The sequence below is a fragment of the Nomascus leucogenys genome, chromosome 25 (assembly GCF_006542625.1).
Source record: "Nomascus leucogenys isolate Asia chromosome 25, Asia_NLE_v1, whole genome shotgun sequence".
Lineage (NCBI taxonomy): Eukaryota > Metazoa > Chordata > Mammalia > Primates > Hylobatidae > Nomascus > Nomascus leucogenys.
The window spans coordinates 20,156,829-20,184,153 of NC_044405.1; the positions used below are offsets into that span (position 1 = coordinate 20,156,829).

Below are 27,325 nucleotides of genomic sequence, written 5' to 3' on the forward strand. Positions count from 1 at the left end.
CTTGGTGGGAAGATACCTTGAGTTGAACCCAGAGTCTTGAAACTAAAATACTAAAGATACTTTGCACAGGGGTGGTGGTGAGAGAAGTATTTCTTTTAAAAAACTCCCAACCACTACCCAAGCCTGATTCCTGTAATGTACAGCAGTGAAGGCAGATGAAGATGCCTGGCCTTAGGTTGAACATACACTCTTTCTACTTTGGGTTTGCTAGTGTCATGTAACTCTTTTTAGTTTCTTTATTATTATTATTATTTTTGAGATGGAGTCTCGCTCTGTCGCCCAGGCTAGAGTGCAGTGGCGTGATCTCAGCTCACTGCAACCTTCGCCTCCCGGGTTCATGCCATTCTTCTGCCTCAGCCTCCCGAGTATTGGGACTACAGGCGCCCGCCACCACACCAGGCTAATTTTTTATATTTTTAGTAAAGACGGAGTTTCACTGTGTTAGCCAGGATGGTCGCGATCTCCTGATCTCATGATCCGCCCGCCTCGGCCTCCCAAAGTGCTGGGATTACAGGCGTGAGCCACCGCGCCAGCCTATTATTATTTTTTAAAACAAGCATTAAAACATGCTTCAGTGCTCTTTCATATGCAAAGAGGCAACCCTGGGAGCCTGCGCCTTTTCCAGGCCCTCCTGCCTTCAGAAGCCAGAGTGTGCTAGGAGCATCGGGGGTGAGGGCATAGCTTCAGCCTGAAGCTCTTCACTGGAGGTATCTTCCGAGTGTGTGCAGTGGGCTTTACTCGGTTTCCCAGCCCTCCATCTCAGAGAAAGACAAAACCAATTGGATATGGTGTATGTACTTGTCAAACTGTTTATTTGCCATTCACACTGATTATAACACTGGATTTACAGAAGAAACTGTGGTACAAAGAGAGGAAGGCTCTGGTGGCTCCTGAACAGCAGCAGTCCAGCTGCCCTGCACAGGCTGGGCACGATGAATGCTCCCAGGAGAGGGGAGGCGGCCCACCAGACTTTGTACCGTGGACTGTGGACAGTGCAGTGCCTGCTCTCCTGTGCTATCTAGAAACACCTTGGAGAGAAGGTTCTGGGATATTCTCTCATGTCGTCTGGCTGAAGACACCAGCTTGACAGTTCCCCTTTAGGAAGCGTTCGATATGTTTGTACCAGGAAGAAAGAAACCCACGCACGAATTTTCAGGATGTTTTGTGACCAAACCCAATAACTGCCACACGAATTGCCCTAGGTGGGGGCTGGTTTAAATAGGACCACATTTCCCGTTGCTTTTTCAGTAGATGTGTTATACCGTCATTTCAATTTGAAAGTTTATTTTTTTTCCATTGATTTTTATACATCCAGAATAACACAAATAACCAACAGTTCTTTTTCTTTTTTTGCACATTCATTTCCCCTAGAACAAAAAAAGTGAACTTAAAAAAAATTGGAACCATGCTATTAGCTGTTTACAAAAGTGAATAAGAAGTAGTTCATTTTAAAGTCTAAAATAAACAAAGTAGAAAGAAGCATTTTTTTTTCCCTACAGTATTTAGCAAACCTAAGAAAAAGTCCTTAGAAACACACACAAAAAAATTGAAAACAAGTTATAGGCATTAACAATATTTTATAATGAAGCTTAAAATCTATTTACATACATAAATACAATTAACTTTGTTGATGCAACTCTTCTGGAAGGAAAAAAAGAGCCAAACGATCAGCCTTAATACTGACCTGGCTAAAAACAAAATTCCCAACAAACACACAAAAATCCCAGAACAAATGTATACGCTAGGGTAAACAAAAAGGCATTTTGTTCAGATGTAAAATATGTTTTGTGAGATTATTGTCAAACAAATTTTCATGTATAAAAGACCCAAACATGTCATTCCCCCCAAAAATAAAAACCAACAAAAATAAAAATCACCAGGACGGAATGTCCCAAGGAAACAGGTATTTCAAGGCAGAAATCTGCAATCCTAAATTGCAGGACATTTGAGTGGAACCATTCATTTCCTTTCTAATCAGAGCATTTCTGTTTATCTGCACAGAAACTCGAGGCAGCAGAAAGCCTGTCTATTTATTCACTGATTGTGATTTGCCCAGGAAAGTTTTTTGTTGCTGCGTTTGGACAGCAAGCAGATCCGATATGGTTGGCAATAGCTCTGTTCTGCTGGAAGAACCCCATGAACAGGAGAAAGGCTGACTCACCATGTTCCTTTATGTGAAGGGGGAAGAACTGGACCTTCTTGTGTTCTGAAATTTGGTACTGGGTGGGGGTATGTGCTATCTCCTTAAGAGAACATAGGAAAATGAGGAGGGAGAAAGTGGGGTTTGGAAGATAGAGGAAGAGAGAAAAAGAGGGAGATATCAGGGGGAAGAGAGGGAGGGAAATGTATTTTCAGATAGTGAGAAAAACAGAAAGAACTGAAATATGTGTCCATGTTGAAATCATAAATAGGGACATGAGTAAGCAGAAGAAATGGCTTATTCAATACTTCTCCCGGACCAGACACATGCGGTTATTCCAAGATTGGCTTAGGGGTCTCATTGATACCTTAACTTTCCTGAGGGCAATGAATAAAAAGATACCTTAATCTACCTGAAGTCAATGAATGTAATTTTTCACACACACACACACACACACACATACAAAAATGCGTTGCGTGAGACCTATCTCCAAAACAACTATGGTTTGATTTTTTTTTGAAACAATTAAATACTATATATGCTGGTAAGAGTCTGTGAAACTCTAAATGACCAATCCAGTGAGCCTACAATAGTGACAAGCCCTCTCCACACATGGCTTTGAGAGTAAAGGTTCAATGTGAAAGATTATCTAATCAGAGCATGAGGCTGGTTTTGAATTGGAATATCTTCAGGTAACAGAATTAAACTGAAAAACATCATTTTTTCCTTCACTTTTCTCCAGCATTTTTGCAGGTCAGACATGGCAACATGTGCTGAAAAGAACACTTACGTTCAATTTGGGGGAAATGGGCTAATGGTCCTTTTCAGAAATTAAATTTTTACATTTGCTGATATTTTATGGTAATTTAGCTGCAAAAATGTAATATGGAATAATATATGAAACTGAGTTGTGGAGGGAATCCTGTCGAAAATGAAAGTGTATATTCTGAGTTTGTCTGAGATCTGCTATAGCTCTTCTCTAGATAAGAACGACCTGACAACATAAGCTGCTTTACTCTTTAACTCTTACCAAAGTGCTACTGCATGTGTGTAAAACAAATAATCAATATATATATAAGAAAACTCAAAAACAAGTTGTTTTAAATAAGTCCAGCTGTTTTTGCTGCCTGCAGCCAAAGATTTGTCTAATTTGAATGCTTAAATTTATAAAATAAAAATCAAACACTGTTCTGAAGTCCTTCTTTCAAATACTCTTCAGAGTTGACCTGAAATCGTTTCAACGAATTTTAAGAGGTACGTTAAATAACCACCAGATCATTTGGAGCACACATGTGTCAAAATCAGCAGTTAGTATTTATGAGTTGTACAACAACTGCATTCTGACCAAATCCTCCAATAAAAATAGTGCCATAAAATTTACAGTGACATTGGATACCTTTGAATTGTAGCCACGGACAGTAGTGACATGAATCTTTCCTGTCACACTGGTGCACAGGTAAAAACCCACATGCCCCATAGGGTAGCGTCTCAGCCTGGTGAAAGCAACACAAAGATGTTGTTGAGTGAGCAGCACAGGACAGGGGGTCTTGCACAGGTGGGACCATGTTTTCCCACTTGTCTCCACTGAGGCACACAGAGGTAAATTGACTCCTTGAGGCCTGCTTCTGGTGGGCCCCTAAATTGCTATAATCGTAGCCCCTAAATTCATTGATTTGGTTCCTATGTAAATGTGGCTCCCCTACACAGTTTACTTTGGCTGTGTTCTGTTACACAGCATCTGTGAAATTATCAGATGACCTTGGGGTGAGCAAATCCCTAGGCAGAAATCAAATCCTCTCCAAAGATGTAATTATTGGCACCTGCCTCAACCCTCTGGAACTAGATTGACCTTCTCGGTTTTAAGGAGGAAGTTAGATATGAGACCCTTGTTGAGCCTGGCAGAAAATTCCATACTTCTGATCCTTGGAGTGACCCTCAGTGTCTAAAAATCCTATTAAAAACATTGCTGCGTGAGCTACTCACTTGTTTGATTAACATGAAAGGGAGTTTAATGTAAACAATACTTCTGGATAACCAAGTGATCACATTACTCATCCTTTTTTTCTAGCCTTCTTCAATGTGATACATTTAACTTTGGCTACTATCAAGAACAAAAAAAAATGTAGTACTTGATATTTTTCTTAATATAAGTACATTTAAATAATTAAAAATTATCAACACATAAATGTCTGAACATCAAGATACATAAATATCTGGGGATTCCTTGTGGGAATACAGTAGTTAACAATGACCCAAAGCTGTAGCTGTTTCTCAAAAAAAAAAAAAAAAAAAAAAAAAAAAAAAAAACTACCCAAAAGTCCAAAAGAAAAGTTAAATAAAACTTACAGAAAAGGGAATCATATTTCTTTCCATGGTCAAAGCAAGAAAGAAGCAAGCTCAATTTATATATATTTATATAAACGTATATAAAAATAAAAACCACCCAAATGCAAATACGCATTTTGCAACTGATAAGGTGCGGAAAAATTAAAAATAAGAATTAGATGCCAAACAGGGCGAGTTGCATCCCTCCTCTCCCCCCACCCCAACCAAAATTCCACACTCTTTGGAATAAACAACTTGGTTAAAAAGTCAAGGGTATAAAATCTTTCCTTTTATTCACAGCATTGCTAAATCAGAAGCATTCACAGTTTCCCTCCGGGAATCTTCTTGTTTGCTTTCCAGCACGTCCCCTGGGTGCTGGGGCTGGTGGACACCCTCGAGGTGCGTCTCCGACACCTCCGCGAGGGCCGCGGCGCCAGCAGACGGCGGCGGCGTGGGCTTCTGGGCGCAGGAGGCTGCGCGGGCCTGACCTACAGCGAGATCCTGGCCGTCGGGCGCCCTCGGCCCCAGGACGGTGGCCGGGCCCAGGGCCCGGGATCCCGGCGGACTTGTCGGGAACAGGAGGCCGGGGCGCCCAGAGGAGGAGGCGGCGCCCCGCGGGGCCCAGCCGGGCCGGGCCTGGCGCCTCAGTAGGGCCTCCACACGGCCTCCTCCAGGCGCGCGGCGGGCGCCATGTTGGTGGGGGAGTTGCTGTGGCTGCCCTCGGCCTCCACCACGTCGCTCTGGTTCGGAAGGCTGGGGTTGAGCAGCGCGGAGCCGGTGGAGGCGTTGGTGCAGGGCGGCAGAATGCGCGGCGGCGAGCGCTCGCCACCCACCATGGAGAACTGGTAGGAGCCGGCCGAGGCGCCGTAGTACAGGTGGTAGGAGGGCGAGCTGGCTTGGAACGGGCCGCCCTGCGCTTGCGACGAGCCGGGGTAGGGCGGCGGCAGGTAGGTGTGGTAGCGCGTGGCCGAGCCCATGGCCGACATGCCGATGCCGATGCCCGAGGTGACCGGCGTGGGGGAGTAGGTGAAGGCGCCTGGGTAGTGCATGCGGGGGTCGGAGATGGAGGGCAGCGCGGGGAACTGGCGTGGGTCGCTGAAGGCCGTCAGGTCGGGTGCCGCTGCAGGGCGGGCAAGAGAACGGAGCGGAAGTGAGTAGGGGGTTGCGGAGGCCACAGCACTTCCCTCTGTCCCGGGGGGCTACCCAGGATGATACCGCCTAGGAGGATGGGAAGCCACCCAGGATGCTACTGCCGGGGAGGATGGGGACCACCCGAGATGCTACTCCCAAGAGGACGAGGATCACCCAGGATGCCACCTCCTGAGATGACGAGGATCACCCAGCATGTCACCTCCCAAGAGGATGGGGACTACCCAGGATGCTATGCCCAGGAGGTTGGGGACCACTCAGGATGCCGCCTCCTGAGAGGACAGGGACCACCCAGGATGCTACCATCTGGGAGGAAGGTGACCACCCAGGATGACACCACCCGGAGGACAAGGACCACCCAGGATGCCACCTCCGAGAAGAGGGGGACCACCCAGGATGCTATGCCTGGGAGGACGGAGACCACCCAGGATGCTACTGTCCAGGGAGATGGGTTTCTATCAGAATTTACCGCCCAGGAAGATTGGAACCACACAGGATTGCTACCACCTGGGAGGATGGGGGACACCGAGGATGCTGCTGCCCAGGGAGAGGGTTTCTACCCAGAATCTGCCACCCAAAAAGATGAGGTCACCCAGGATGCTATGCCCAAGATGGGGATCAGGAGGATGCTACTGCCCAGGAGGATGGTATAATATACAGTAATATAATACACTAATATAGAATATCATGTAATGTAGTATGACATGATATATGAAATGATGTAGTATAGCATAATATGTATAGTATAGATATAATATGCAATAGTATATACTATAATATGTATAACGTATATAAAATGTTGATATAATCCCAGGGTTGGCAAACTGCAGGCTGCCAGCCAAATCTGGCATTTTTGCATGTCCCAGGAAGAACGCGTTTTACTTTTTTTAAATGGTTGAAAAAAAATCCGAAAAAGAATACTTCCTGACCTGTTAAAATGACAGGAAATTCAAACTTCAGTGTCCATCCATACTTCGGAACACATCCTCACTCATTCTTTCATGTACTGCCTGTGGCTGCTTTAGAGCCACTACTATAAAGTCAAGTGGCCAATATAGAGACTGCAGGAGCCACAGAGCAAATATTTATTTTTTTGGAGACAAAGTCTCACTCTGTCACCAAGGCTGGAGTGCAGTGGTGTGATCTCGGCTCACTGCACCCACCACCTCCTGGGCTCAAGCAATTCTACTGCCTCAGCCTCCCGAGTAGCTGGGATTACAGGCGCCTGCCACCAGGCCTGGCCAATTTTTGTATTTTTAGTAGAGCTGAGATTTCACCACGTTGGCTAGGCAGGTCTCGAACTCCTGACCTCAAGTGATCCACCTGCCTCAGCCTCCCAAAGTGCTGGGATTACAGGCATGAACCACCGTGCCCAGCCCTAAAATATTTATTCTCTGGCCCCTTACAGAAAAAAGTTTGCTGACCCTCTATTTGATCAACGTATTAATATACCAATAATAATATAAATCTAATCTGTGACATAGCAAATGATAATGACACTATATAATGTAAAGGATGCACAAATATGTTACTAACACAATATGTTATACATAATATATATCCTAACAATATTAATATATAATACATTACACATAGTATTTAGGTTGAATGATAGAAAATTGCCATTTTTTTAGGCCTTCGACAGTTGAAAAATTGATAATTTCCTAGTATTTAAGCGAATGCATGGCTCAGTAGCAACTGTTGAGGGAATGTCAGGGAATATCATTACCAATTGTCCTCTCCATATCTACCTTCATACTAGTTCCACAATTTTAGAAACAGTACGGCCTTGAGTTCACCTGGTATTCTCTATTACGCACTTCACTGGTTTGTTAACACAAGTAGATGTAGGACCTTGATTTATCTACTCTGTTTTTTGCACATGTGGAAATTTTACCAGAAATTGTAAAGCTTTGTCTCTAAGGCTCACTTTGTTACGACTGTGCATTATTTTGTTAGGATTATACATTTACAGTTTCACCAACTGGATTTAGGGCTGTCCTGTGGTTCACTGGTGCTCTCTGCATTTTTCTTACCTACAGGCCGCCCTTGGGAACTACAGAGGATTTGTGTACTAGGCAGGGTTCCCTATGTCTGTAGATCAGAGTTTCTCAACTGTTGAGACTGTTGACATTTTGGGCCAGATCATGATTTGTTGGGGTGGAGGGGGGCTGTCTTGTTCATCATAGGATGTTTGGCAGCATCTCTGCTTTACCCATTAGATGTTAGTAGCATCGCCCTTCCCTCTTGTGACAACTCAGAATGTCTCCAGACATTGCCAGCTATCCTGTGGGTGGGGTGATGGAAGCAAAGTCACCCCAGCTGAGAACCACCACTGCAGATGTAGGAGGGCACCCTGGAGAAGTTCAGGTTCCTCAGAATTATCCATTAAATGACCAGGCTAGGACTCTCCTCTTTATATCAGCAAATCCACAGACAGCAACAAACAGTAGAAACATGAATTCATTGTTTTAAAACGTGAAGTTCTCAGATCAACACACAAAATAACTCTTAAGCTCAGATGGCATGTGGCCTGTGTCCTTTTGAGTTCAGGCTGATAGAGAAAGTTGACGGAGCCAAAAGCTTGCTCTGAAAGGAAAGCTACCAAGGTGGATTAATCTGTTTTTGGAAGGCATCAGCAGTTGATCAACTTCCTTATATTTCAAGCCTATTATTCCAGCAGGGAGAGCTAGTGTGTTTTCTCTCTCTCTCTTGCTCTCTCGTCTCTTCCACACCCCATCCTCCCTCCCTCTAATGGTCTTTTATTGCTCTAACACATTTTTAAAAATGAACTCCTCTGTACCTTTGGGGTGAATGTGATGAGGGGCTACACTCCTCATCCGAGGTAATTAAAGTTTATAGAAACAGCCCGAGTCTGTAGCAGATCCCTTCACTAATGAGGAAACCAGGAGTCTGACTTTCAAACAAACACTCCTGTTAATCTTTTCAAAGCCAGGCAGACATGTGGGCAGGGAAAAAGTTGTAAACGGACAGTGGCTCTGAGGCTGCCCTTCCTTGGCCACACTCTAGTCATTCTCGAGCCAGGCCACACCTCATTCCACAGGGTTCATCCCTGCCCGCTCACTGGGGCCATCTGTGAGCAAGCCCTGTGTCACTTGTTTTTGCTGACATGGAGAGCTGTGACATGTTTGAGAGTTAACAGGAAGCTTTACTCCATTTTTCCATTTAGATTTCTAGAGTCTACGGAGAAGCTGGGACAGGAGGAAAAGCATTAGGCAAATACAGTCAGTTTGTTGTCATCTGATGCAATACTCTGGACACAAATAAATGACTCTGCCCATTATTCCTCTTGCTTCATTTGCCCTGAGACAAAAAGGTGAATCCACTGGAAAATGAATGAAAGTTCACCCTGTTTTACAGCAATGTCTGGACATGCTCTGCCAGTAGGTTCCAACTACTACATGGTAATGTGGTGATGGTACCAAGTTACTGGAATCCGGAGTGAGTCCGTGATTTGTCATGGACATAAGTACTGGAATGAAGTTACAGTCTCAGCTGTTGGGGGAACATAATTCTTTCACTTGTGAGCAGAACATCCAAAAGAAAGAGCTGAAATGCTGCCTATGATCCTTCTTCTATGTACACATGAGCAACGTTATACTACAAAAGACCATCCATTTGGTCAAACTATCTTTTTTACACACATTTTAATAATAAAATACCTTAGGCCCTCTAGATATGCTCAGATTCAAATGCTATATTCAAATGTTGGTTTTCATCTTTGTGTCTTGTCTCAGATCCCTTATTCAGACCCATCAGTCTGCGCAATTCACCCATCCAGCCATAGCTCTTCTGTCCTTTTGGTTGGCCTGGTGTCCCCTGATTCCGCAGCAGTGTAGGGGGAGTTGGGATCCCCTGATATTCACAGGGAGTTTTTAAGAGTAGGAAATCTGGGGCTTAAGAGGTCCAGGTATTTTGGTTGGAAGTGTTTTCCCATTGATGGGGCGAAATATTTGCCATGACAGCTCAAGTCTTCGCTCTCCAGCTTGACATGGATGAAAGCAGCCTCGCTAAAGGGCCCCTCCTACTGCCCCCAGAGGATTAAACAACCTGAGCAGGTAATGGCTGCCTTAAAAGGAGCTTTTGCATGACTCAGATTAATGCATGCTGTCTGTCGCCCAGGTTGGCAGCTAAACATTAATTTTTTTTTTTTGAAAAAGAAAAAAAAAGAAAAGTTAACCTCTAGATGACAACTCTTTTCAGACAAGGTGTGGAGTCTGTCTGCAAAGGATAGAGAGAGAGACAGACAGAGTCCAAGTCCCCAGCGCAGAAGGAAGCCCAGGTGGGGCTGGGGCCGGGAAGAGGGGCAGAGCACAAAGCTGTCGGGCTGGATTAAAAGGCAAAGCAGCCACAGACCAGTGTCAGGTTCTCAAAGCTGTCGGCCAGGCAGCCACTTTCCTTTTATGTATTCCACCCCCCTCCTGCCTCCAGGTTTATGACAACACTTTTCAGGCCTGTGCTCCAGGCTTGATTTCTCAGAGGGAGTTCTGCCAAATTGAAGAGCAGTCTCCCATACTGTTCTATGCCACTGTGAAAGCTCATCTGGAATTCTGTCCTCCCTCCAAAAAAGAATCATTCTTGGGTTCTGAAATGGGGCATGGTTTTTATCTACTTCACACTCCCATGCCACAAAATGTTCTCTCTTACTCCTTGGGTGATTGAAGTCCAGGATATTCACAAATGTAACTGTGATATGGGACTTTGGAGTGCACATGTTACTCATTCCTTTTATTTAAAAAGTCACCCTTCCATCTGAACACCAGTCAGCTGGAGGAGTTGGCCCCTAGGGTTCTTGGACTATAAGGTGCTGATCTTGGGTGATGACCAAGTCAAAACACTTATGTAATAAATTCCAAAGGATAGACCCATAGCAGGAACACTCGAAGGAGAACAGGCATTATTTCAGGTGAAGACCATAGCCGGTGGGCAGAGGGGTGCCCTGAGAAGAATCAGTAAAAGCTGACGAGTGCCTTTGTTCTTGAGGAATAAGCTTCTAGAAACCACAAGCTAAACAAGATGCCATGATATCTGTGCTACTCTCAATGCCTTAGAGCAGAATGTACCATGAAAATATTGGCCTTAATGGCCAAAAGTAACGTGAAAACCGAGCACTTAAGTTGGTTTTCCTATTTTACTGTAGCACCCAACAATACTGGAAGGCTGTGGTTCTCACCTGGGGGCAGTTTTGCCCCTTGGGACATTTGGCAATGTCTGGAAACATTTTTTATTGTCCTAACTGAGGTGAGGGGAATGCTATTGGCATCTAGAGGCCAAAGATGCTGCTAAATATTCTCCGATGCTCAGGAGAGACCCCCCCAACAAAGAATTATTTGGCCCCAAATGTCAATAGTACTGCCGTTGTGAAGCTCTTAGAAGGCATTCTGTGAAGCTCTAAGCAGCAGCTAAGGCATCTGGTGAAACCTGAAGTAATCACAACTGTCTGGAAAACACAACATTACACAACACTTAAAATGGCAGACATGACTCCACTGCCCCTGTGCCTGCCCCCTAATCTGCTATAATCTGATCCCAAGAGCTGAAAAGCAAGACCCGCCCCCTTCCCCCAACACACATGCAAGTGTGTTTGCAGGCATCGCAACACTGAAGTTCTCTGAAGTATTTTCACAGTTTGGTGCAGCTCCAATTTCAAAGCCCCAAACACTAAGTTTCTTCTTTTGCCTTCAACAAAGGAATTTTTCTCTGTAACTCTGATTTCTCTGCCCACGAGCAAAGGTGAGTGCCAAGCCCAAAGGGCTCATAGGTTAAATGACTAATACTTAATGAGCTCATATTAACAACAATTATGCTAACCATGACACCAGAATTTTTCACTCTGTTCCTCTGGCCTCTGTATGAAGAGCGCTTAGTTGGAATATCTAATTTGGGGTATACAGTCATTTCTCTGTATCCGTGGGTTCTGCATCTGTTTAACCAACCGTAGATCAAAAATATTATTAAAAAAAAAGGATGGTTGTGTCTGTGTTAGACATATACAGACTTTTCTTCTTGTCATTCCCTAAACAATGCAGTATAACAAGTATTTACATAGCATTTACATTTTATTAGGTATTACGAGTAATCTAGGGATGATTTAAATGTATGGGAGGATATATATAAGTTATATATAAATATACCATTTTATATGTGGGACTTAAACATCCATGGGTTTTGGTATCCATGGGGGGTCCTGGAACCAGTCCTCCATGGATACCGAGGACTGGTATCCATTTACTTCCCATTCCACATGTACCCCCATGTGCTGTCCATGTGATCTGTGAAAATTTACCACCACTGCACGGACCAGTCCCATTAGTCCAGAATTCATTTGGAATAATGAGTCCTAAAAGTTGACTACTTTTTGGCTTTTTATATTGTTCTTAACACTTCAGTCATTATCCTTTCTTGCCAAATGTGAACAACTTTAGAATGTCTAAGGAACCTACTTCTCTTCTCCAAGCCACTTCTGCCTTCACATCCACAATCTCTGCCTCTTATGTATCCAAGAAAATCAGTGCATGGGCATGGGACTCGGAGTAGAGATAGGTCACCTTGTCTTTAAACCATGTTTTACTCAATTAATAATGTTCTGCCAACTCCTTCGTGCACCTCTAGTCTCCTGGACCTTCCACCCCGGCTCAGCTGCAAAGAATGTATTTTCAAGTGGCTTACTTGAGAGTCGACTGGAAAGTTCTGCAGAGAGGGTTGTCATGCCGCTGGCACGTCCAGGTGAAATGGGCGTTGCTGGGTGCACAGAAGGAGAGGCAATGGATCCCAGGTATTGGTAGGACTGATCGTAGGACCACGGTGGGGATGGTTGGATCTGCCTTGTATCTGAAGAGAATCAGAAAGGTCAATTATATGTAAAGTGGGGTGGGATTTAAAAAATATCTTTTAATAAGACACGAGTGGCCCTTGTTCAAATATGTCACATACATGTATGTGGCCTATGTACCAGGGTTTAATAAGCCTACTCAAGTCCAAGTATCTGCCTCTGTTGGATTATTTTCCCCCAAAAGAGACTGAATTCTTGGAGATTTTCACCTGATAACTATTCCTTCTAAAGGTTTTATTTAATCATGCTAACAATGATGAGAGGAATTGATTACACTTTCAAGGTAGAAGTATTAATGTCCAGACTGTTGAACTGCAGCACTTCAGAACTTCAAGTATCATATGACTGCTGACATGATTTCAGCTTTGCCAGTAATTACAATTATCATCATCAGAAACATTTTATAAACTCAGGGGATCACCTATCTGTGTTCGGTAAGAATGTAGAGTTTTGGGCTTTTTTTTTATACCTTTACCTTTGGCAAAAAGTATTCCATGGGCTGGTAAATGTTTTATATTAAGGCAAATTCTCTCCCAAGGATGACAGGAAAGAAGGTCTGGCTGGGAAACCGGCAATGAGGTCTAATGACTAGTTCATAAACCCAGCAGTAGAACTGGCCCTATCAACCCAAGCCTTCTGTTCCTTTTCAGGACTTCAAGTTTGCAACTTTTAAAAGTCAGGGTTTTTAGCAGGTATTTTATAGATTGCCATTATAAGAGGCCTGGGATAGAGAAGAGACAAAAGTCTGACTTCAAAAGATTTAGACAAAATGGATTTTGTCAATTTGACTCCAGCGTTCAAAGGAGTCTTAATTTTCAAAAGCATCATACTGTTTGCAGATGAAAAGGAGGAGGAAAACCAACTCTATTCTTAGGCAAATGTGTAAGGAAACTTAAATTGGACACTGTCCCACTAGAAGACAGTTTTACATTTCTTTGGAGTTAAACATTAATTTTCTCTTTATGTCCCACCTTTGTGGACAAAGATAACAGTGAACTATCATAACTCCCAAGGGTCTTCATAGCCAGAGCTTCATGATCCTGCAAGTAGCAGTGTAGGAAGAGCAGATTTCTTTAGGAAAATACTGGGTATAAGTTTTGTATACGTCAGGACATAAAGAAATGAGCTATTTCTGCTCATTATAAAATATTCAGATCTGCTTCCTCCAGGGGCTTTTCATTTCCAGCAGTTCAAGTTTGCCTTTCTGTTTATCTCTTTGAAGCTGCCACAGTGGATAACAGAATCAGACATTTGGAGACCCAAGTCTTCCTCCCCAGTATTCTCCTGACAGCCTCCCTCCTTCCCTCATACTGATTCATTTCTTTCTTTTTTGTGTGTGAGTGAAAATAACTGATTTTTTAAGTTTAAAAAACCTGGTAGTTGCTGGGCAAATAGTTTAACTTGGAATCTTTGAAATCTAATATTAAAGAAAGGTCTTCATTTTATTCCAAATTTTAGAGGATTTAAAGAGGTGGCAAGGAACAAAAGGAGCTGGTCCATTTTAAACTCAGCAGAAAATAAATGTTCAACCTTGGCTGAGGCTTCTGTGTAATCTTACAGCTAACAGTGTTTCCAATAACTGAAGGCAAACAGAAATAGCAGACTGTTCAATATTCCCATGCTACTGCAAGTATTTTGCTCCAAGTGAAAAAAAACATATACTTATTTTGTATAAGACATGCGTATATACTAGATACACACATTTACTAAGTGAATATATAGTACTCCAATATTTTAATCATTTTAAAAGCAAACAAAAGAGGTTTTAGAATTGTCATAAAGCCCCCCGGGGTGTGAATTGCGGTACAGTAATTCATGCCTTGTTGTGTAGACAGCCTCATGCTTCTAACCCCATGTCTAAAGCCACACTAAGCATAAAGTATTATGCCATGATTCATGCTCTGTCATGTTTTACTGTAGTGAAAAAGTTATGCTAGGCTTTTCTAAACTCATAATTAAACCATGCAAACGTTGCATAATATTTCACAGCCTTTAAAAAATACGCTTTGGTAAAATGATCTTCATGATTAAAGTCCAAGTTCTATGAGTTTTTTTTTTTTTTTTTTAAGACAGGGTTGCAGATTCCACATTTCCTGACTTCACACCATAACTTAGCTTTTCAGGTGTTGGAGGGGAAGATGGCAGTCAACACCCTGAAGCCCACCCAACCCCCACATCAGTTTTCTTTCATGAGACCACAGTGACCTGTGCTTGGGTTCATTGCCAGTGGTGGGCCAGAAGGTGGGGATGGTGAGCTTCTGATGTTGGGGTTTTAGTTGTTTCCTCTTCTACATGTGTTACTAATAGAAAACAAAAACAAAAAAGGTCTGATAATATGGTGCATTCTGGGTTTAATATTCATTACTGTCTTTGGTCTGACAGGGCCAACATGAACTCATGTGCCACCCGAGCACTGGACTAATAGGCAGGAGAGGTGGGCTCTGGGTCTTTCTGTCTGGTGAGCAACTGGGTGACATTGGATTACTCACTTACACTTTCTTATTCTCACCTCTGAAGGGAGGTGATCCCTAAATCCTTTCCAATGGTGACAGAGCAGGATTCTAATTCCAATAGGTCCTACACAGTATTTCTTTGCTTGTACATTAAGCAGAGTCAGGGAAGAATCAGATGTGGGGTAAAGAGTGGTGCCTGTAATAATAAATTTGTGTATTCTGGGAAGAGGAAGTAAAGGGGAGTAAGATGGGAGTTATCCAGGACAGGCCCCAGGCTGAGGAAGAGAACCACCGTAAATTATTCTCCAGAGCACGGGGCTACTTGTTCTTGAAAGAGTTGCCTCTGATAAGTCAATCCATCTAAAAGAACAAAAGCTTATTGAACATTTACAGTGTGCCAGGAATGTGCTAATTTACCTGGTAGGAGAGTGATGAATAAGACCAATATGGTCCCTGCCCCACAGGCACTTACAGTCAGTGAAGATCCTAGGACCTTGTGATGCTTGGAAAGGCATCTTCCTGTTGCATTAATCATCATATTGGGTGTTGCGTCGTTCATTTATTCATTCATATGTTCATGAAATTACTTTTTCATTCACTCATATTTCCAACACATTTTTGCTTCACTTGGGCCACTGTTTTGGGGACTCACTAGTGAATGGAAGGTTCCTGCCTTCTGGGAGTTACAGCTACTAGGACGCCTAAGGGCTGTCTCTGGGCTAACTGCTAGATTAGCTGCCTAATTTGGATTTGCAAACAGCTGTTAACAAGGTAGAAACAAGAACCCTAGTGGTATCTATTACATGCTTATGTTCTGCCTCTGAGAGGAGGAGACTAGGGAAAGCACCGAACTTAAATCACAGACAAGTTTCAGTTTGCATCCTGCCTTCACCATAAACCAACTGGATGACCTTAGGCAGGTCACTTATTTTCTCTGATTCATAGTTAGAATTCTGACTTCAAAGGGTAATAGGAATAGGTGAGATAAACTATATGGAAAGCAAGTATCACAATTTCTGGCCATAGTAAATGCTCAATAAGTCTGAATAACCTTTATGATTATATTACTAAAAATGAAAAGATATCCATGCCAAGGGACTTATCTGATGTTCATTGGTGAGACCACACACATTTGCTCCAGGATAACGCTCAAGTAATAGTGTTTTGTTCACAGCTACAGTCTTGACAGACACACTCTTCAGGCTGGAGAGGAGCTGGGCTCAGAAGATTAAATGGTAAAGGGGCAAGGAGATTGGAAATTTGAGATTAGGATGGAGAAGGCGGGAACTCAGTATCTCAACCAACTCATGTTTCTATTAAAAAATACTGGATTCAGGGCCAGGCGCGGTGGCTCATGCCTGTAATCCCAGCACTTTGGGAGGCCGAGGCAGGTGGATCACGAGGTTAGGAGATCGAGACCATCCTGGCTAACACGGTGAAACCCTGTCTCTACTAAAAATACAAAAAATTAGCTGGGCGTGGTGGCGGGCGCCTGTAGTCCCAGCTACTCAGGAGGCTGAGGCAGGAGGATGGCATGAACCCGGGAGGTGGAGCTTGCAGTGAGCCGAGATCGTGCCACTGCACTCCAGCCTGGGTGATAGAGCTAGACTCGGTCTCAGAAAAAAAAAATAATAAAAATAAAAGACACCGGATTCAAAAATTTAAATTTGAGCCTTTATGCATACTGGTTTTCCAGGCTAAATGATGTCTGATGCAGCCACTTTACTGAGGCCATTTTGTGATGGGTTATTTTCAGCTTTTTAATCATCAATAATGGGTAAAACAGGCCTTCTACTCCTTGATCCCCATTCCCTTCCATTTGAAATGGGAAGTTAGGGATAAGGTAGAGTTGAGGTTAGTGGTGAGCTCAGAGGTGTACATGGCATATATCACGCGAGAAGAAAGGAGAGTGCTTTTATCTTTAGATGCAGCAATATTAAAATGTCTCCAGAGTCAACAATGACCCTTTTAAATAATTCATGTCAGAATGTCCTGCTGCTTCTAGTTTCAGTTCCAAAATGTAAAGAGCTTGAGAGTCATCACTCTTGTTTTTATAAGAAAAAATGCTGAACAAACTGAAAATCCATGACTTTTCTTAAGTCCAGTGGAAAGCTGAAGTTGCAGGGCAAACTGCCACCCCAAATTTTGAGAAGCAGGCAAATATAGAGAATCACAGTGAGGTCTGCTTGCTGGGAGCAGAATTTCTGAATTCATAAACTGATGAGAACACTTAATGGTGATTTTGACAGATTGCTAGAGGCTGAGTACAGACTAGTGTGAGAGTAAGGCACCCTAGGGGCTACAGTTTCAGGGGGAAGTGCACTGTTGTGGGTTTTTCATTCAGGAACTCCAGATTCTCACAGGATCCAATATATTATTATAACTGGGTTATGGCTGAAAGAGCTTCAACATATTGACTATTTAAGGAAGGTTTCATAGAGAAGCTCACAGATGACATGGGAGACAAAAACAAGGACACTAGAGGAATTTGAAGTCTCTGGTACCTTCTGCAAACATTAAATACAGCCCAACTCTTGGGTACATGAGAATAATAACTCACGCTAAAGGCCTAATTTCCTACTGCCTGATAAATCATGTTAAACTTTCAATAAAAAATTACAAGAAAGGCAAGAAAAAACACAGTCTGAAGAGACAAAGCAAGCGTCAGAACCAGACCCAGATGTGACACAGATTTTGGAATTACCAGGCAGGGAATTTAACAATGATTAACGTGTTAATGGCTCTAGTGGAAAAAGAGAGACAATGTGCAAGAAGAGATGGATAATGTAGGCAGGGAGATGGAAACTTTTTTTTTTTTTTTGAGACAGTGTCTCGCTCCGTCGCCTACGCTGGAGTACAGTGGCGCAATCTCGGCTTACTGCAACCTCCGCCTCCTGGGTTCAAGCGATTCTCCTCCTCAGCCTCCCGAGTAGCTGGGATTACAGGCGCCTGCCACCACGCCCGGCTATTTTTTTTTTTTTTTTTGTACTTTTAGTAGAGACAGGGTTTCACCATGTTGGCCAGGTTGGTCTCGAACTCCTGACCCCAGGTGATCCACCCACCTCGGCCTTCCAAAGTGCTGGGACTACAGGTGTGAGCCACCGTGCCCAGTCTGAAACTCTTAACACTCAAAAGCAAATTCTAAAAACCAAAAGCACCCTAACAGAAATGAGGAATGGCTTACTTAGTAGAGAGGACATGACAAAGCAAAGAACCAATGAACTTGAAGATACAGAAACTTACCAAACAAAAAGATAAAGAGGAAAAAGAAAGAACATCCAAGAACTGTGAGAAAGTTTCAAAAGGTGTAATATGTAATTGGAATACCAGATGGAGAAGAAAAAGAAAACAGTGGAAGAACTATTTGAAGTATTAATGGCTACGAATTTTCCAAAATTAATGACAGATACCAAACCACAGATCCAGAAAGCTCAGAGAACACCAAGCATAATAAATACCAAATCTACACCCAGGCATATCATATTTAAACTGCAGAAAACCAAAGAGAAGAGAAAATCTTGAAAGAAGCCAGAGAGGGGAAAAAGCCAACACCTTACCCACAGAGGAACAAGGATAAGAATTACATCATCTTTCTCTTCAGAAACCATGCAAACACAAAGGAGAATAAATAAAGTGTTGCAACAAAAAAAGCTACCAAACTATATTTCTGTATCCAGCAAAATTATCCTTCAAATTCAAAGAAATAAGGATATTTTCTGACAAACAAAACTGGAATAATTCATTGCCAGCTGACCTGCCCTATGAGAAATGTTTAAAAAAAAGTGCATAAAAAAGGAAGAGCATTAGAAAAGTACTATATTAAAGTAAAATTAAGTTTTATTTTTCTTAACTGATCTGAAAGATAACTGTTTACAATAATAGTAACAAAGTATTGAGTGATTATAGCATGTGGATAAATGAAATAAAAGGCAGTAATATAGACAGGAAGGAAGAAGTGGTACAGTGTTATTTGATGCTAGATGTAGATAAGTTATACACGTACTTTTCAAACTCTAGGGCAGTAACCAAAAACATTTTTAAAAAGAATAATATGCTAAGAGAGGAGATAAAATGGAATCATATAAGATGTTCAATTAAACCTATAAAAGGGAGAAAAAGAGGTGTGGGGGAAGAATCAGGTGCAACAAATATAAAAGTTATAAATATGATTGATACTACTCCAGTTATATTAACAATTAGGTTAAATATGAATACTCTAAATGCACCAATTTAAAGACAGAGATTGTCAGTGTGGATTAAAAACAAGACCTAACTACATATTGTCTGCAAGGGACCTATTTTAAATAAAAATATTCATACAGATTACAAGTAAAGGGATGGAAAAAGATACACCATGCTAACAATGATTGAAAGAAAGCCAGAGCAGCTATGTTAATTTTATACAAAGCTAACTTCAGAGGAAGGACAATTTTCAGGGGTAAAGAAGGGAATTACATGATGATAATGTGGGTGAATTCTCTAAGAAGACATCATCTTTAATATATGACCACCTAAAAACTGAGTGTCAAAAAACATGAGGCAAAAACTGATAGAACTACAAGGAGAAATAGGTAAATATGCTATTACAATTGGAGACTTCAACGACCCTCTTTCAGTGATTGATACATCAAGCAGGCAGAAAATTAAGATACAGTTGACCTGAACGGCACTACCAGTCAACTTGATCTAATTAACATTTATGGACTACTCTGTCTAACAACAGCAGAATACACATTCTTCAGCTCACATGGAATATTCACCAAGATAAGCCATATTCTGGGCCACAGAACACACTTTAAGATCCTTAGAAGTGTAGAAAGCATACAGAGTATTTTCTCAGACCACATGGATTTAAACTAAAAAGCCAATAATAGATAACTGGAAAATCTCCAAATATTTGGAGATTAAACAACATACTTCTACGTTAGACATGGGTCAAATAAAGTCTCAAGAGAAATTAAAAAATGTTTTGAACTAAATGAAAATACAACTTATTACAATTTTTGGATGCAGACAGAGCAGTGCTTAGAGGGAAATTTATAGCACTGAATACATATATTAGAAAAGAAAGATCCAGAATCAGTCACTGAAGCTTCTACCTCAGGACACTGGAGAAAATAGCAATACAGACCTCAAGCAAGCAGAAGAGAAGAAATAATAAAAATCAGACTAGGAACCAATGAAATTAAATACAAGAGAGTAATAGAGAAAATCAATGGAACAAAAAATCTTGTTCTTTGAAAAGTTCAAAACATTCCTCTTTGTCCTCGTGCTCCCCATAGGCACTGAGAAAAGATGGATAGAGACCCCTCCTGGCCCTCCTCTGACTGTCCACTCTAGGGTCTTTTAAACACCCACCCTCAGAAGCTGGGTTTCCAACAGCACCCCTTGAGTGGTGGCACCCTCCTTCATCCTGGGCCTGGAGAAGGTAATAGTTAGAAAGCCCCTTCCTTGATTATGTGGCCGACATCTTTAAAATGCCAGGTCTTTCAGTCATCTCTCAGAGCTATTTAAAAATAAAAGTCACATAGGCCACAGGGTTCTACCATCTACTTTTGAAAATGCCAGATCAGCTTGGTGAGCATATAAACCCTAGGGGCAGCCCTGGTTATTTCCCTGGAGGAATTTTTTCCCTCCTTCAGCCTGGAGGAAGGTAGGGACGTTCCCAGGGTTCCCTCCAGATTCACCTCAGTCATGGGGAGCTGGTGTAATGCCCTCTTGGAGACCTCAGAACACACAACAGGATGTGACTCAGGACTCAAGAGATGTGAGTCAGTTTCCAGGGTGATGTGTTAGGGCGAGCCCCAGTGGTGGTTTGCATCTCACTGTCTGGGACCCCTGGGAAGAAAGGGCTAGGCTCCCTTGCAGACAAAGGGGGTGCCCCCAGATGCTTCCCAGCATCACACCTGTCAGAGGTGTGTGATGTCAGGGGCCTTTCGGAGTCCCTGGGGGTGGGTGACTCTGCTCTGAAAGGGACATTTCCCTGAAAGTTCCACTGTCTTTGAGAAGCAGTGTTTCCTCTGGCCTCTGCAGCAGGGAGCAAAGCTCCGGCACAGCACAAGTAAGAAGAGCAGTCCCCTATTCCTACTACAGGTACCCCCAGGTAGCAGACACCGGCTCAGCACACCGTTGCTGTATCATTGAAATCCCATGATAACATGAGTCAGTCAGCACCAGCTCTGGATCCTGGAAAAAAGGGAGGTTGTGAAACAGCTCCAGGATTTGCCAACTGTTCGTCTCTGGCCGGCTGCAGACATCTTGGTTAGTCATGTGTAGCTCAGATGCATTCATTGTTCCAGCAATTACTTTGAAGGGAAGCAGTGAGACCAAGCCGGGGCAGAACCCTGCCTGGGTATGCTGTTTTAAAGGCCTCAGGTTTTGAGGGATCCCATCCTCATTGCCGACCTGCTAGCCTGGGAGGTGGCAGGCTGCCTGCGGGAGGGAAGAAGGGAGCCCTGTGGCCGCCTCTCCACCACTCCCTGCTTCCGGGTCCTGTATTCATCACCTCGCCAGGGAAGCTTTGTGGCTTTGCGGTCAGGGCCCTGTGAATCAAGAATGCTGGTTCCTCACATCAGGCTGCCCCCAACCCTGCTGGTTCACCCTGGAGTCTTTTTGTTTTCAAACCTCTGTTTCCTCACCTCTAAAAAATGGGGGGAACCAGGCTCACTTGCCTCACAGGTGTGAGAGTTAATTAATGTTTGTGGGGCAGCTTTGAGATCCACAGATGAAAGGTGCTCTATAAACCCAAAGTGCAATTCCTCATTAGCACTATCAGACGGTTCCCAGGGGAAACAGTTCACCCTGCACCACGAGGCTGCTCCCCTCAGCCAGATGAGTCTGAGACGTGTCTGGAAAAAGGCTCCGTATTTAGGCAGAGTGCTTTTGAAGGGAGGGTTCAAGGATAGGTCACTAGCTTCCAGAAAAGATGGGTGTTTTTAGAACACGTCTCATTCTCAGTTGGCATCGTGTCCCTGAGGCGGAGGGAGAGTGGCCTTCAGTGCACACAGCTGGAGGGACCATAGTTCAGAGGGAACAGAAGGCACCTTCTGGTTTCTGCTGCCTCCTCCCTTGCAGACAGATTCTTTCTCTGTACTTTGTTAAATAAACATTTGTTTATTTAACGTCTTTTCCATAAGGATCTTCTGCACTCCCCACTTTCTGTACCTCTGCCCCCCATACACAACTTTCCAGGCCTGAAGAAGCTCTACAGACAGGTTGGGTAAATTCCTGCAACACCAGCACGTCATGGATGTTTAGATTCTTCCACGGCCACCCTATTTATTCCCCTCCACTCCTCCATGTCCTTCTTCTACAGGAGGGTAAAGACAACTTTCTGCTCCCTTCTACTCCTCTGGCACCTTTGCCCCGCTTAGTTCCTTGAAAAAGATGAGCCAGCAATATTGTTTTGAGGGCTGGGATATCTCAAGCAGCCTCCATCCTGAGACTGGACCCTTGGTGGAGAATGAGGATACTCACTCCAGTAAAACAAATCACTGACACCTCAAGTGGGAGCTGGGAAGCTTCAAGCTGAAGAGGCACAGCATCTCCCAGGACTGCACACAGCTAAAGAAACAGAATTTTCTGAAGAACACTCCACTGAGGTGGCACCTGATATCAAGAGGATTGTGCACGCTCGATGGGCTATGCTTGGAAGGCCTGGGTTGGGAGACCGTCATCGCCAACCTGCAGTCCAGGCTGGGCACGGAAGGCCGTGCTTTCCAGCCAGTCTCCACTGTGCTGATGAGGGGTCTGGTGGGACTTCCTAGAGAGGCACCTGTGGTATCTCTGGCTAAACAGATACAGGAAGAGCTGTCCCTGGGGCAGATCATATTAAATAACATGGCTGAGATTTACCAGGGTCCATGTAATGCCTTAGGGTGTCAGCAGGCAAGAAAAAAAAAGAAGTGACTTTATGTTTGGGACTGCAGAGGCTACAAAATGATGAACCTCCTAACCTAGGAGTTGTCGATATTGGAGAATACGATGCTTCTGAGCCCAGCTCAGATGGAGATCTGTTCCACACAGGTGTGTGTGTCATACCAGGTGGCAGCCTGGGCTTCCTCTGGCGACTACCCCATCCATCTCTGCCACCGCCCCAGCCCTCTGCACCCGAGTGCTGTCCCTGAGCCAGACCTCTGGTGGGAGAGGCCGAGAGGGCATGGAGCACAGTGACCCCAAAAGCCCTCCTCTACACAAACTCAACCACGGGGTTCTCAGTGGGCATTCTCCTAGCTGCAGCCTTAGTTTTTACTTTGGCACTCTTTTGATGATGTAAAATGTTAGAACCGTTTGAAAAATTCTAGAGTGGCTTGAAGCCCAGCAAGCAGCCTCTGTTGTCTTCTGCTCCCATAAGACATGGGCCCTAAGGCAGAGGCTTATTGGATTTTAGGCCAGGGATTCTGGTTTTAAGCAGCAAACTCTGAGGCATGGCATTCTAATAAAATCAGAAGAAAAACTCAAATGAATGGGGGAAAAGGAGAATTCAAAACAATAAACATGAAAGATGGCTTAACATAAAGATGCTTTTGTTTGTTCTGGCCCCAAACATTTTCAGGATTTGGGAACCTCATCCCAGAGCTGTCTCTCTAAAAGCCAAAAGGGCTTGAGTAAGGATACAATAAGGGCATAGTTCTGCAGTCTGAGAGGTGAGGACGGAGACCCTGGCTTGGCCCCTCACTCACAGTGTGCTGAAGCAAGTAACTTAATGCCTTGGAGACTCAGTTTCCCCCCATGAGGAGACGTTATTGCATCTGCCCCTTAGATTCCTGGGAGGGTGAAATGTGCCCCTCTGCCCGATATTGTCAATGCAGTAGCTGGCACCTTGAAGGCAGGAAACAGTCTTCTCTCCCCTGCCCTTCCAGGAAAGGGTAACAGTGTCTGGAGAGTACTGTTGGCTTAGCTGGTTGGTGCTCCAGGTGACAGAAGAGGGAGAGGCTTGGTCCCACAAAGCCACCAGAAATGAGACCTTCCTTAGGCAGCCAGAGTTCCAAGGTGCACTATTCCAGCGAGGTACCACATGGACCGCTAGGATGCAACGTAAGCCCTTCCTCCCGCAGAGCAGCAGCCTCCTTCACAAGGAGCACCACAGCCACCCTGCAGAACACAGCTACGTCAGGGCCTCACAGCAGTGTTGCACCATGCCAGCCACAACACAGAATCTGAAAGCTGCATTTTACAAATCGAGGATTCACTGCTCTTTGTCTTGTGAAGTGTGACCCACAATGAATGGCAACCCATGCCCCCAATTTGAAGGATATCCTGACAAAGGGAAGTAGAATTCCCCAGGTGGAAGTGCCTCGTCCCCTTCAATAAACACTAGTGAAATCAAGTGTTCTGCTTCTGTGCTGTCTTCCTCTGTTTTTCTCATGCAGTCCTCCCGTCTGACTACCTTGTCACAACTCTTCTTTTCCTACCTGCATCCTCTTCATCTTGTTTTCCTTTCCCACACATCAGGCCAAGGCTTCTAGAATTCCTTGCAGCAAGAGCTGGAGGACAGAACCTCAGGGAACTGCCCTGTGGGAATGCTTCATGTCGTCTTCTACATGCCCTCTGACCTGGCCACTGCACACAGGTCTTTCACTCTGTGTGATTCCCTGGCTGCCCCTTCACCTCCAAGAGCTCTGAACGGCTATAAAACTAGGAAGTCTCTGAATGTGCAGAACAATGAGTTTCTCTCTTTCAGTTGTTGTTTTTATTCCCCCACCCCAGTTGTTGTTTTTATTCCCCCCTCTGATATGCTAGAGATAATGATAGATCCAGGAAGTATATTTTCTTCACACTAGGAGAGGCCTTGCCCTACAACTGGAGACATGCCATTCCTGTCTTTACTGTCTGTTCTGATGGGAGCTCCTGAGAGATGGCAGGACAGGCAGCCTTCATTCCTAAACACAGTGCCCTGCAGACCCACCCGCTCCAGCTTATTTTTCATAGACATATTTCTGGAGGAGTAGTGTTTATTATACGTCTGAAACTCAAGGCTTCTCCATGCACAGAAATAGCCTCCAAGAAATAGCCCTCCATACCCCTGAGAAATGCCCCCAAGAAACCTCCATGCCCCTGAGAAATAGCTCTCTTGCACCTCTCTATTTTTTGAAATTTCTTAAATATTTGCCATCAAGCAACAGAGTGAATAAGAAGCTAAAATGTTCCCTCATTTGGTGACAAGTTCCTATGCAAGTTTTGAATTATTTGGAATAATTGGATTTCTTTGGCTTGTGAGCCAAGGGGAATCACTATCACTTTCTTCTATGGTATCAGACAACTCCCTCTTTCTTCTAAGTTCCCCTGCTGCAGTCTTCTCCCCTACCTTCATGTGAGATCTACACAAGGGGAATTTGTTCACTTAAGTTTGCAGCCATTTTGCACACCCCAAAGAGTTGACCTTGATGTGAACTAATTGGGATTGCAATAGATTAATAACACAGGTTGGTGAGGTGGAATTTGCAGCATAAAGGAAACATTTGAAGATAAGAGCCATTTGTGCTTTCATAAGCTCATCCCTGGTGCTCTGAACAAAGGACACAAACTAATAAAGTCAGATTCATCTAGGGGCAATCTACACTCGCTCACCCCAAACTCTGATTCAGAAAGGCAAATGGAAATCCGCCAGAATTCTTTTAAACTCCAACACAGATCTCGATTTAAAAAATGACACACACACAAAACCGCTTGGTAATAAGCAGACCTCTGATGATCTAAAGATCCACAGCTTCGTTTATTGACTTAGAGAAAGTAAATGGCATTTCAAATACAACCTTCATACTTTAATAGATGAGGTCACCCTGAGAAAGATGATACTCAGCCCAGCAGTGGGAAACCTCCCTCCAGAGAACTGCTTTGATTTACAAGGCCAAGGAAGGCTTTCTCATAGAAGCCATACGCTTGGGCTAAAATGGAATAATTTTTTTTAAAAAAATTAAATGTAGAGGTTGAGATAGCAGACAACTATGAAACTCTTGCTCAACAAGAGGGATGACCTATGGAAAACAGGAATGCTAAGACCTATAGAACTGAAGGGTCAAAATTGACTTACTACCAAGTTTAGATAGCTAAGTAACTCACACTTTTTTCAGGCATTGAGATCCTATGTATATTGACTAGAAGATCCTTGTGAATTTCCCAATTACTCTTAAATAGCGATCATCAAACAGGGGTGATTTCTCCTCCAGGGGATTTCTGGCAATGTCTGGAGACATTTTTGGTTGCCACGACTGGGGAAGGGGGAGCGCTACTGTCATCTAGTACGTGGTGGCCAGGAATGCTGCTCAACATCCTACAATGCACAGCATGGCCCCTACAACAGAGAATGATCCTGCCCACAAGATCACGCGTGCCCTAAAGTGTCAAAGAAAACCTTGCTCAGGGAAAGCACACACTGCCACAATGGTTTCAGCTACCATGATGACAAAATGGAAGATGTGACTTCCAGAGGTGCTCCTCAGAGTCGGGGAAAGCTAACACAGCATTGTCCCCTGGGCACTGTACAAATGAACTGAGGGGTATGAGGAGATGAGGTGTGTGGTGAGCACCTTCTGGAGCCCTTGTGAGAATCCTGGGTGGCTGCAGTCACGATGCACCCAGGGGGAAACTCCATCCCCATGTAAGGTTTAAGGCGACTGCTCCCTCAGTCTCATGGCCTGGCACCCAGACTTGGAGCTGGCATGTTGGGCCCTGGGTGAGCTTCAGGTGTGAACTACCAACAAGATTGCTCCTGAGCTGACCGTCGGCTTTGCCATCTGGGAGAGTACAGGCTAGCGCTTGCCTCTCCTGGGCTTCCTGGGCATGAGTCACATGTAACTAGATAATGATGCAAATCACTGTCAACATTTCTTAAGGTTTCATTCTAATGTCTTATGGAATGATAGAGCAGAAAGCAACCTCCAAGACAGCAGAGACAACCATGCCAGCCCCATCTCAGAGAAAGCTGCAGTGCGGAACGGTGAAGGGACTCCCTCTATTCTCCACAGCAGATTAGCAACAGAGCAGGGACAGACCTTCTGGCTCTTTGTAGACTACTGCTTTAACTCCATGATAGTTAGGAACTATAACCCTCCCATCAATCTAGTTACCATATACAGACAAAACAAAAAGACCCTAAGCCTCAAAACAAGAAGTCATTGGATGGTTCTGGTGGGGAGCACCTTTGCCTGCTTATAGCTCTGTGAGATCCTGGGCTTGGTGAGATGGACTGGGAAGTCCTAGCCTCATTTATGTCTTCTCTCCACCCTGAAACCATGCCAAAATGACCCCAAATCTCAAATAAAAGTTGGTGTCTGTTGCCGTAAATGTACAAATAACCCAAAGTCAAAATTAGGGATGGAGGTTACCATTCCTTTTGCCTTCTGTGTTTTGAGGTGGTCGTGGGGAGGAGGAAGGCTTTCAGGGACAAGCAGACGGCGACAGGGA

At 43.9% G+C, this 27,325-nt stretch overlaps 1 protein-coding gene across 3 annotated transcripts in view; it reads right to left on the reverse strand.

The window, feature by feature from the left end:
- Positions 1 to 784: 784 nt before the first annotated feature.
- The window catches only part of RUNX1 (RUNX family transcription factor 1), a 260,670-nt gene continuing 234,129 nt past the window's right edge, over positions 785 to 27,325 (reverse strand). For all 3 annotated transcript variants that reach the window (XM_030806196.1, XM_030806198.1, XM_030806199.1), the window contains 2 exons: positions 12,305 to 12,466; positions 785 to 5,585 (listed from right to left, as the gene is read on the reverse strand). In XM_030806196.1, coding sequence (XP_030662056.1) covers positions 5,110 to 5,585; positions 12,305 to 12,466 — 638 coding nt within the window. In that variant the 3' untranslated portion in view covers positions 785 to 5,109. The remainder of the gene's footprint in view (positions 5,586 to 12,304; positions 12,467 to 27,325) is intronic.